The sequence below is a fragment of the Lepidochelys olivacea genome (assembly GCF_965140295.1).
Source record: "Lepidochelys olivacea isolate rLepOli2 genome assembly, chromosome: 2".
Classification (NCBI taxonomy): Eukaryota; Metazoa; Chordata; order Testudines; family Cheloniidae; genus Lepidochelys; species Lepidochelys olivacea.
Window position 1 is genome coordinate 111,126,941 of NC_140412.1, and position 12,330 is coordinate 111,139,270.

The 12,330-nt window shown below is 41.0% G+C and overlaps 1 protein-coding gene across 6 annotated transcripts in view; it reads right to left on the reverse strand.

Annotated features, from left to right (window-relative positions):
• Positions 1-7,755: 7,755 nt before the first annotated feature.
• The window catches only part of RNF182 (ring finger protein 182), a 60,269-nt gene continuing 55,694 nt past the window's right edge, over positions 7,756-12,330 (reverse strand). For all 6 annotated transcript variants that reach the window (XM_084620322.1, XM_084620317.1, XM_084620321.1 and 3 more), the window contains exon 2: positions 7,756-8,770. In XM_084620322.1, coding sequence (XP_084476448.1) covers positions 7,796-8,533 — 738 coding nt within the window. In that variant the 5' untranslated portion in view covers positions 8,534-8,770 and the 3' untranslated portion in view covers positions 7,756-7,795. The remainder of the gene's footprint in view (positions 8,771-12,330) is intronic.

Genomic DNA, 12,330 nt, shown 5'->3' on the forward strand with positions numbered 1-12,330 from the left:
CATGTGAACTCCTAGAAGAGCATTGGGAGATTCCATTGAGCCTGGTGAAGGAATGCCCTAGGAGTACCTAGGCCCAGCGTACTGTTGACTTCAGTGGGAGCTGCAGGTGCTCAACCACTCTGAAATCAAGGCCTCTAAATGGTAATGTAGGGCGCTAGTTTTCCTTCAGCTCGATTAAATGCCAGTCAACAGGGGAAACAAATTTAAAAGCGGTTACAACCTGAATGGTAACAGCTCCATCCCTAAGTCTGCCAGGGCGAACAAGGAAAGGGCTGTGAGGATTGAAGAAATAAGAGATGAAATAAAGTGGGGCAGGGTGGGGGTGGTGGTGAGGGGGAAAGCTTACAGTCAAGAGAGATTCTCTCCTTCATCTGGAACTCTAGGATGGGATGACAGGGGTAAGGGGGAGAGGTGGGGGCATGACAATGGTAAATGGAGGAGTCATATAGCACTAGAGATTGTCACCCCCACCCACCACACACACACTCATTGGCCAGATTATTAAAATCAATCTCAGAGGATTGTCCTAAACCTTGTCTGACTCCACAGCCATAAAAGGTGGGTAACTGTAGCACTAGAGCTGACTTAATGGTAACTAAAGACATAGCCATGGGTTGCAGGGAAAGGTTGCATTATTGGGTTGGGGGGAGCTGATTTTAATCTCAAAATGTGCAGGCTGATGCTGTTTTCATTTTGGCTTTAATAAGCAGCCTCTCAGTCCAGCAATGTTTTGGTTTGACTACAGTATGAGACCACCAGGCCACAAGTTTTATGGAGCTAATTTCCATGTCCTCTATATGATAATTAAATATTCCCATGGAATCCACTCTCCTTTTGACAGGTAGACCTATTAGAAGAGGCCTATTTAGATAGACACACAGAAAATACGTACTGTATAAATGCATTAGTAAAGTTATCAAGTTGCATATACTGCATTTCCTTGCACCATGTATTTTATTAAGTAAATAGTAGCCCATAACAAGAAGTATAGTTATGCTGGACAATCAGACACCTCAGATGCATTGTAGGTATTGATACCAAAGGCCAAATGCTTTCAATAACCTCAGAAGTGTGCACTATGACTACATTAGTTATTGCTTATAGAATGTGTATTATCACTCTTTAAAAATAACTGGCTAATGAGAGGAGGTCAGTAGAATTATATCAAATACCTGTACAGTCTGAACTTTCCTCAACCACCTTCCTGGTTCTTGTAATTTGAAATAAACAAAAGGATTGTCTAGTGAATTATAATTAAATTGACAATGTAATATGTCCATTGAATCAGAGTTTTTACGCATGGATCAGCTGTCGCAGATATAGCTGCAAAGACATCTTTTGAAATTGGCCTCTTCAAAATTGAACCAGATTTCACATCTGGGTTGTGATGTCAGCATAAGCCATTCTACGGTGAAAAGTAATTAATCTGAGTTTCATTTTGTGTACAGGCAAGAGTTTTGCCATGTGTGGTCCAGGTATATACAGCTTTACTTATCAAAAGGATTTGATTTTTATGGTGTGTATTTCTATTAAAGTGACCCATTTTTAAATTCTATCTAAGCAGTGCACTCAACATCTCCTAGAGATCAAGAGTATTGCCATGTAGGCCCTTGGGGTGGCATATCCCTCTCAGTATCACTTGACATTTTTCACTCTTTAATCAAGACATAGGTGTCAGCGGTGACTTGCCAGGAAAAGCATATCCCTTGATTCATAGCATAACTTCTCAATGAAATATTAGCCTTGTACCAACTGTTTGCTTACTTATTATACTATCTGAATAACACGAATATATGAACTATTCAACCACAGTGTGAGAAAGATAAATATGACACACAAGCACAGAGTTCACCTAAGTTAAAATGTTGTTCCAAGGGGATATAAACGGAGTATAGGGATTACATTAAGCAAAGGAAAATATAGGCTGCGTATCAAGAAAACATTTCCTAACAGTGATGTCTGTTAGATAGTGGAACAATCCCACAAGAGAAGGGGTGGAGGCCATATTGCTTATCTAAAACTAGACTAGGTAGAGCACTCTCCTATATGGTGGAAGAAACAATGCTGCCGTGGCACAGGAAAGGGGCAAGATAGCCAAATAGGCTTTTCCCATATCTAATTTCTCTGATTCAATGGATTTTGTTTTATACAAGCCAATTTGTATAATTTATGGAAGATGTGTAAATACAGTAAGTGAATTTCAGCTGTACTGTTGCAAAACACAATATACCATCATTCGAATTTGATACCAAATTAAATTTGTGCTAGCAATTCAGACTGTGACATGATTTCCCTTTGTTTAAGGAATAATAGCTAATGCTTTGCAGTACAGGATACATCACTACAGGAACAACTGCTAAAATTGATTAGTGGGTGAAATTGTTGTGTAATTGCTGTTGAAATATAAAAATTCAGCTGCTAGAAAAATCTAACAGCTTATTTATAAAACTAAACAGCTGTACTTTCATGTACTGGCTAACATTTGACAGAAACCCACAGTAGGTGTATTTTCTGTGCCAGTGTTTCTTAAACTGTGAGGCTCCAACTTTTGATCGGAAAGCTGATGCAAAACCCCAGGGAAAATGGTTTCAGGTGGAGAAGAAAAGGAATATATATGGTTTTGCTTACTGCTTGGTAGAATGGAATCTCCAATAGTGAATACTTACAGCTAGTCCTTAAAAGGTAACGTCTAATTTGCTCATCTGAAAGTGGAAATGAACAAGAAAAAATACAACAGGTTGCCTTATCCACTTTAAATGTTTTAAAAATATAATTCCCAAATGCCCAATTCCCCCCTCCATTTCTCCAGGGAAGGCAACAGTCTCCCCTCCACCACATTTAAAATAAATTACATGGAGGGGACCTACGTATATTTTTGTAATAGGAGGAAGAATGACTTTGACAAAGTCTGAGAAACTCTGAATATATGCCATCTAAATGTATCTGTTAAATGGTTCAGTGTGTACCTGTCATTCACCTGTACCAACTCCATCCAAACGGAATGATTAAACCTCCCCCTCTCAGTTGCTATAACAGAAATCAAGCCATGGTATTAGAACAGAATTGCCACACAGCTTCCGACTAGTTCATATCTTACCATAGAGTGGTAGGGTATGAGGGGTTGTGTGTTCCGGGGTGAGTACCTTCCCACAACCCCTGCAAATATCTCTCATAGGAAAGTTAAAGACTTACCTTCTTTGAGTGCCTTTGGGTGGTTGGGAAAGGCTCTTCTCCACCTGAGGAAGGTGAATATTAGGAGTCTTTGGAACCACTATAAACAATGGCTCGGTGCCCTGAAAGCAAGTGAGACAGAGACCCCCTTCCTAAGAGACCACCAACTTTCCTTTCTCATGTCCATTCTGAAGTCATCCTTCTTTGATTAGTCCTGTATGATACTTGTCCATTATGTTTTACACTGTTTTGGACTCATTTGTGCTTTTAGATGATTATAATCTCTTGGCACAAGGACTCTGCTCTTTGTTGGACATACTATGAAATCCTGACTCCGTTGAAATCAATGGCAAAACTCCCATTGTTTTCAATGGGGCCTAGATTTCACCCATCATATCTATTTTACAGTAGCATACACACTTACGCAGCTGCATAGATAACCGATAAGACAGAACTTGAACAGCTCCTATGTCAAAGACATCAGTTTTCATTTTGGTTCGTCCTGTGAAAAGCTGTGTCATGCAGCTGAGGCCACAAATATAATACATGCCTTTAAATTATTAAAAATTGGATAGGAAATCAGTATGATCCTAAATGTTTCTTTTAATTCTACAATCAGCTGCTTTGTCACTGAGAAAGTAAATATACAAAATAGTAGTGACAGGGTCTGATCCTCCACTGTCTTGAACATCATCTAGTTATTTACACCAGTGCAAAGTGAGTGTAAAGAACAATCCAATCACATTTCTCTACACATCTACTAGTAGCATCTTATAATCACTTTGCATAGGTGCAAAAACTACATAATGTTCAAGACTTCAGAGAATAAAGTCCACAATATTTGGAGCAGCAGGTCTCAAACTGTGGGGTGGGACCCCAAAGTGGGGTGTGACCCCGTTTTAATAGGGTTGCCAGGGCTTGTGTTAGACTTGTGGTGCTCGGAGCAGTCTGAAGCTGAAGCCCGAGCCCCACCGCGGAGCTCAGGCTTTGGTTCTGAATGGTGAGGCTCAGGTTACAGGCCTCCTGCCCTGGACTGAAGCCCTTGGCCCCCTGCCTTGAATGGCAGGGCTTGAGCTTGGGCTTTGGCCCCCCTGCCAGGGCTGCCAGCCTTGGGCGGGCTCAGGCTTCCGTCTCCCCTCCTAGGGTCACGTAGTAATTTTTGTTGTCAGAAGGAGGTCACGGTGCAATGAAGTTTGAGAACCCCTGATTTGGGGGATCTAAACGGAGAGAGCAATATGGTAAACTGTTGTTGGATGTGCTTTGACAATTAAGTATGTTTAATTACAGAACTGTATCAACAAATACACAAATAAGAACCAGGTTAACTTCAGCTCCAGCAGAAATCACTGTTCATGGAAAATGTAATATTGGCGAAGGGAGCTAAAATTGGGAGGTAAGCAAGTAGGGCTTGATTCTGTTCTCATTTACATTGATTTCACACCAGTGTAACACCATTGACTTCAATAGGGTTACTCTTGATTTACTGCAGTGTAAGTGAACTCAGCGTCACAGACAATCAGTCCACAATGTTTTCTGTGTTTATCGTTCTCAGTCATTAAGATAATATTTTAAACCATGGAGAATGAAAGTAAATTAAAGAGATGGTATTGTTCTTTTAACTTTGATAACAGAGCAAATAACTTCTCTCATCTTCTCATAGAATCATAGAACATCAGGGGTTGGAAGGGACCTCAGGAGGTCATCTAGTCCAACCCCCTGCTCAAAGCAGGACCAATCCCCAATTTTTGCCCCGATCCCTAAATGGCCCCCTCAAGGATTGAACTCACAACCCTGGGTTTAGCAGGCCAATGCTCAAACCACTGAACTATCCCTCCCCCCCCCCGAGCTATCCCTCCCCCCAAAAATAATTGGGAGTTAGAACCTCCTGAAAATTCTGACTGGGTACATTACAAGTCATATAAGAATCTTATGAGACCTCAGGTAGAATAATGTGCTCCAGCTGAGTGGTAGGATAGCTATTTAATCAGTTTCTGCATAGTCCCACTTTTTGGAGTGGCCTAATATCGAAATGTGGTCTAGAATAACAGTGTACCTTTAACCAGCTGTCAGAGAAATCAAACTCGTAGATTCTGCAGAAATACGATTTGATGGCCAAGCCACACGCTTTGGCACCGCTTACAATAGTACAGTCAGTCTACTTTTTTTTTTTTACTTGTAGGCAAAAGGTATTATCCTCATCCACTTGATATTAAGTTATGTTTTAAACCCAAATAGTAAAATATGGGGCCGGAGCTAAGGCAACTCAAGGGCAACATTAATAATTTTAAAAATAAAAGACGGGGAAAGACACCAGATAACACTGCAGACATGTCAGACAGTTGTAATACATACATACATGGCACACACTTGCAGAAATTTCTTCCTGTGTCAGCCACCTATTTATTAGAGATATTACATTCAGACAAATTGAACAGGAAAACCCTACAAATATGTAAATCCCTGCCACAGACACACACATTTTCAAAACATTATGTATACTCTAAAAACCATATTGTTTTTTTTTTCTGGGGTGGTGGTGGTGTTGCACATTTCTCACAGTTGCCTCTGTTTGGATACTGAAGTTTATGGATTAGTTATATCATGTGATTTACCTATGGTGTAGATGCCAGCTCCTCTGACTACACATGCTTTACCACAAGCATTAAAAGAAGTAATTTAGTAATATCCCTTTCTAAGAAAGATGAAAATCTTGTAATGCTAATTATTAGTAATGGATTATTGAAAAGACTAAAACATTTCCTTTAACCATTGAGTACCTAACCCTGTAATCTCATATACTTGAAAAACTATACTCTGCTACATCTTTTCTTCTTGTACATATGTATTATTACACACTTCCTTAGTGTGAAGAAAAGTGTTACATTTTAATTGTCACCTTTTTTCTGTCTTTAATAGGAATGAAACTGTAGAAGTGATTTGAATCTTCTTCACAAACTGGGCTAATCCAATTTCAAATCACCTAAGGTGGCAACAAATCCACTTTATGCTTTCCTTGTCCTATCTCCATCTTGCATTACATGGAGTCACTTTCAGACCCTTGTTAGGCAGTGCACTTGGTCTTTACATTACTTGCACCTTTCCCCTTTATGCTGCACTAACCTTGCATATAGTCCCAAAACTATGCTTGCACTGATACATATTTCCATTTCATTTTTGGCTCTGCTGGGCATAGGAGAACTGAGCCTTAGTTATGTTCTCAACTCGCATTATTTATACACTTGGACATTAACCACTTCTTTTTATTTTGGTGGTCTTCCACGAGTTCAAAAAACTGACTAAAAACCAACCCAATTTTATAGGATCTGATTCTGTTTGAAACTCTGCTGGTAAATCATTAGTAACGACCAAAGTCAATGGAGCTCCATGCGGTGTAAGAGCCTGAGCCTTTGAGTTGCAGATTGTCATCAACTCTAATAAGTGAAGTCAGTGGGAGTTCAGCATCTTGCGGGACTGAGCTCTAAATGAAATAATTTATTAGGCCCACAGCATTTCCTGACACTATTCACACTGTGAATTTGGGAACCAGAAAGCAGATACACATATCTATAATTTTTCTTAAATCTGTATTATTTGTAAATTAGAGGGCCTATCTCCCAATGGAAGAGAAAAGTCTGTCGTGCAGCTAAAGGAACTAAGGGAGGTTCTCTTGTGTATCTACAGAAGGTGAGCATCCATAAGGTTGGTCAGGTGTCTTACTGGGGGAACTCATGGGGTTAATGTGTTTTATAAAGGTGGAAATGCACACGGCGAGTGAAGGTGTAATGGGGCATGGTTAGAGCAATTCATAGGAGGACTTTGAATAAGTGAAGGGAAGTCCAAAGGAGTTGGGCATTTCAGTAAGGAGTGCACATGGAAATAAGCTGCTCATGAGGGAGTGAACATGCATGGTTGTGTCTTGGGGTGGAATCTCAAGGGGACCTGCAAGAATAAGGAGAAGTGCATGCACAGTGGGTATATGGGAGGAAAATGTACGCAAGAGATATTTCTACTAAGACAAGATGACATCTGGACTCTCGCTACCCCAGGATGCTACTGTCTTTTAAGTGGAGAAAGGGAAGTCAGTAACCAATTATCTCTGACAAAGATTTCTGCTTCAGCAAAGGCTTGTGGAACCTATGGTATCTTGTCTTGTTCTTATAATAAACAACAAAGAGACTTAATTCACTAACAGACATAACACACGACAAAACAGAACATAATATGGGCTTTGCCTGGGAGAATGCCTAATGTTCCAATGTCTTCCAAGGGCCTGATCCTGCTGTTCTGACTCTTGACTAATCCAGCTGAAGACAAGTGCTACTTATTTGAATAAGGGCAGCAGCATCAGGTTAGGTAATTTTGCTTTTTTTCCTATAGTTTAACCTTCAAAAATTGACATGTACATTTTATTTCCATTCGGTGGTATAATGAACAAGTAGAATGAAGCACAATAAATATCAAAGCAAAATTAAAAAACAAAATAAATGGACCATAAAATTGTGGCCACTACTTCTGTTTAGTGTGATGAATAAAATAAAATAATAATAAATAGTAATACAATAGAGAAGATAAATTATGCTACAAACATGGCAGTGCCTTATTTCTTATTTCACTATATTTGTTATCAAGAAGACATGCAGTCCAGAAACTCATGGCATACACATTGGCAAAAGCCATAAACCATAAGAATAACAAGGCTCGAAGGAACAAGGCTGACGAAGACGACCCCCAGGGTGACTTTCTTAGATACCAGTAAGTAGATCCCTAAAGGCAAGGAACTAAAGTATAGCAAACCTAGCAACCAAATTAGCACTCGAATTGAGGTCTGGAAGAGCAAGGATGTACAGTTCCACACTGTCCAGTTGTGGGATACAGTTGCAACAGACTCAAAACTCGTGGGCCTGTAGAATTCCACCACCGGGGTAGAGTTCAGAGTCTGTGGGCTTTCTCTCTGCACTTCCATGATGGTTATAACCAGGCAGTTGGAGGAAGCGTGAGAAGGGCTAACAAGAGATGCCAGCCTTTTGGGAGTTAGCAACAGTTCTGTAGGATTATCTGGCAGGCACTTCTTCCCCTTTCCCCCACAAGCCAAATTCACAAGGATGTTGTTGTCATCAGGAAGACTACTAACCTCATCATCAGGCAGGCATGTCTCAAACCTACAGAATGGGCACACTATGACTCCCTGAGGAGAGTCCCCAAAGTCTATGATCTTGCAAAGGCATTTGGCACATACTCTGTGACAACACTCCAGCACTTTTGGTTTCCTCTGTCTCTGATTATAGCGGTTGTAACAAATCTTGCACTCAAGCTCATCTGAGCCCTGGGACTCCACAGGATCCTCTGGTAGTTGACTGATCATTTCTTCTTATGGTCTGTAGACTTGTGATGATGGGAGTCAAAAATAAATGCTTCACTAAGGATGCTATTAGGGCACCTCTCAGATTATCATACCACCCATATCAGCCAGGAAAACAAGAGAGGAAGATGTCACAAGTACCAGTAATCTTCATTCATTTTCAGCTTCTGTCAATGACATTGTACTGTGTGTCCTTCACTCTGTGCCATGTATCCATGTAAACAAGACAATGTGGACTTTCTGTAGAGGAAAGAGAGTCTAGCATTGTTAGCACTGAATTGACAACAAGTCTTTTACAGCTTTATCTTCCCAATAACATTTTAAAAGCTCTCTAATAGCATTCTTAAAATAGTTTTTTTTTTGTGTCAGACAGGGCATATACAGTAACCTTGCTGATTATAAAATTTTATACCACTCCAGACATTTATGTATCCTTAGTCTTGCATATAGCCCCATTGCCTCTCTAAACCTATTAAACCCTTATTGGGTCCTCATTCTGTTAGGTTTGTTCACTTATCTAGGACCCTGTTTTTTATTTTTCTCTCTTTACATATCTGTAAGTGCACCTCTTTTCCATTATGCCTCGAAGCCAAACATACAGGGCAATGAGGAGTGGGCTTTTACTATCCAGTCAACAGTCCCCCTTAAAAATACATTTTGGGCCCAACCATTACATCTCCCAAGTGCCATGGCCTTTTTTTCCTGATGCTTCTAACTTTCTATGCTGTGATGACGGGTTGTAGACCCCTAACTAGAGAGAAGGTTGTAGGAAGCTTGCATTGCTGCACCCCCTGTACTGGGTGGGGTTTCTGCCACCAGGACCTGCAGCTTGGGTTGTGCTGGCATAAATAAATAAGTCCTGCTATGTAACAGATATTGTGTGTATTATCCTGGCTTCTGGGCATGTTACAGATATTAAATACAAAACATCAACCAATGCTGCCTACATTGGGTAATAATAATTGTCAACCTCTATAAACCAGTGCAATGTGCCAGAGGGCAAAAAACTTTCCATAATATTACCCCAAATTCATTCACATTCTTGGCCAAAACACTAAGTTTCACAATGTGTTTTGAAGACCACAGCAAATTCATGCTCTGGCAGAGTACCACAGACAGTGTGTACACAGCTAGTTACTTGCCACTAGGAACACTCTGTCCTAATACTCTGATCCAGCTGAGCTGTGCTTGCAGACGCGGATTAAAATTTCCTTGGGCCAGAGCAAATCGGGGGGTAGGGGGCTCTCCCCCCACTTCTGTCTGTGGCACCACCCACAGCCCCACCGCTTTCTGCCCCTTCCCTGGGACCCACCCCTGTTCCACCCAGGGTCCCCCCATTCTGCCTGCCCCACAACCCGTTTGCTCCTTTCTGCTCCCCCCCACCGTGGTCCCAAGACCGGAGAAGCTCTGTCCCCACGCCATGGCCCCGGGGCCATAGCAGGGAGTGAGAACTTCTCCAGTCCCAAGGCCCCAGTAGGGGTCCAGGTGCTGGGGCTTCTGCCGCCATTCCCCGCACTTCTGCGTGGGACCAGGATCAGGACTCCGGGACTTCTCCTGCCCTGCCTGCCAAGTGCTTCTGCCAGAGAGAGGGATTGGGCACGGGGGCTTCCACTGCCGCCATGCAGCTTTTGCCAGGGATGGGGTTGGGGACCACTGCGGGGGCTTCCCCCACCCAGGAGCTTTTGCCGGGGAGGGGGTTGGGGGGTGCTTCCCCCATCCCACAGCTTTTGCCATGGTCGGGGCCACTGCAAGAGAGTTTCCCCCGTTCCAGAGCTTCTGCCGGGGCCAGAGGGGGAGCTTCCCCCACCCCATGGCTTCTGCCAGATTCAGGGGGTTACTGGCTGAAGAGAGAAGTCTTTTGGGTATTACTGTGTAGTCCTAATCAAAACTTAGCTCTCTACATATTTTTGCTTTCTGGCCCTGATGAGTGTTTCCAGGCTTCACCACAGCCTATGTCCTTGTATTTGTCTCTCAATCTTTAAACTTTAATATCTTGATCATTAGTTTTGGCAAGGTTTTGATTTTATTTATTCTCTTTTTTAGATTCTTCTGTCAATTAATTGTCATCCTCTCAGGCGCCCAAACATCTCCTTTATGGATCTCTAATGTACTTGTATTTTGTATTATTTGTCTTAACTTCCAGTGCAAATTGGGTTCTACTCTCAACTTCTAGGTTTTAAAATTTACTTTCAAATTGTTTACACAAGATACAACACTTTGAACGAAACAGGAATGGAAAACAATGAAATAGTGCAAACATATAATAATATACTCTTATGAGAATTTATATTATACAGACTCCGTCATTCATTTTCTTCTCTTATTTCTACATCTCACTTCATTCACTAATCTTTCCAAACATCCTCCACACCTTATTGATAAGTTAATTATTATTTGTATTGAAGGCATTATGCTAGGCACTGTAAACACATAATACAAACAGCTGCTCCCTGCTGCATGGAACTTAAAATCTAAGTATACCAGGAGACACAAGAGGTGGATACTCACATGACTCCTGGTTACTTTTTGCACTTCTTTATTCATTTACACTAGTCTTTTTATTTTACTCCTGGTATCATCTCCAGATGACCTTTAGTCATACATAAATGCCACAAGATACTAATCCATCTGGAATCTGGGAAACCTACAAAATGGGCACAGTAAGATGAAATGCTGGCCTTCAAGGATCCTAGAAGAAAAGGCTTAAAAAAACCTAAAAAAATTTGGGGCCTTGGATTTATAAATCCCATCTCATCTGTTTTTTTTGTACTGGGTGTGAGATAGGGCAGTGAATTCATCAATTCACAATTAGGGTTGGTCAAAAATTCTGTCAAAACTGTTTTTTTTTGTTTTGTTTTGTTTTTTTTACAGAAAATTGGGGTTTGAGAAACCAAATTTTTTTCACAAAGTCTGCTTGCCATGGAAAATTTCAACTTCTTGTTAAAAACCCTCAACCCCAAAATTTTCAGATTTGAATCAAAGATGTTTGTTTTTTCAATGAAAAGTCAAACATTTCTGCAGAAAACAAACCCATTTTCCAACCAACTCTACTCATAATTTTATCACATTTGCTTGCATACCATAAACATGTATTGTATGCTAAAAAAAGTATTTCTGTGTAGCAAAAAATACATTATTTGGCCAGATTCAGCACTACTATAAGACATCAAAATTCCATTGAAGTTCCACTTATAAAAGTAGTAGATTTGTCTCATTATTCCAGATTTCCTGAACCCCTTCTTCTAGCCTTCAAGTAACCCCCCAACCTCTCCAGGCTCATCATCACAAGCAAGCTCCCCACAGACCAGGACACACCAACTCAAAGTGGCACCGCGCCCTGCCAGATGCAAAACCTGCAGATGTGTCTCCACTGCTATGGTGATCAATACCCCCACAACACGCCTTTCAAGATTCCTGGGTCCAACAACTGCCTATCACAACATGTGCTGTACCTCATCCAGTGCACTAAATGTCCCCATGACAACAGTGGGTGAAACCAGACAATCGCTATCCTCTTGAATGAACTCACACTGCAAAATGATAAAAAAAAAAAAAGACAAAAACACACTATCACCTCTATGTGAACACTTTTCACAAAATGATCACTCTGTATCTGACCTCTCAGAAACAGGCACAACACTTTCAGAAGATGAGCCTGGGAACTTAAATTCACAACTTTGCTAGACACTTAAAAATCATGGTCTTAGAGACACTGGATTTATAACTTTTTACAACAATCTGTAACCTACCAACCTCCCTTTTTGTACTATGACTACAGGGGTGTTAACAGGCTACCTCAC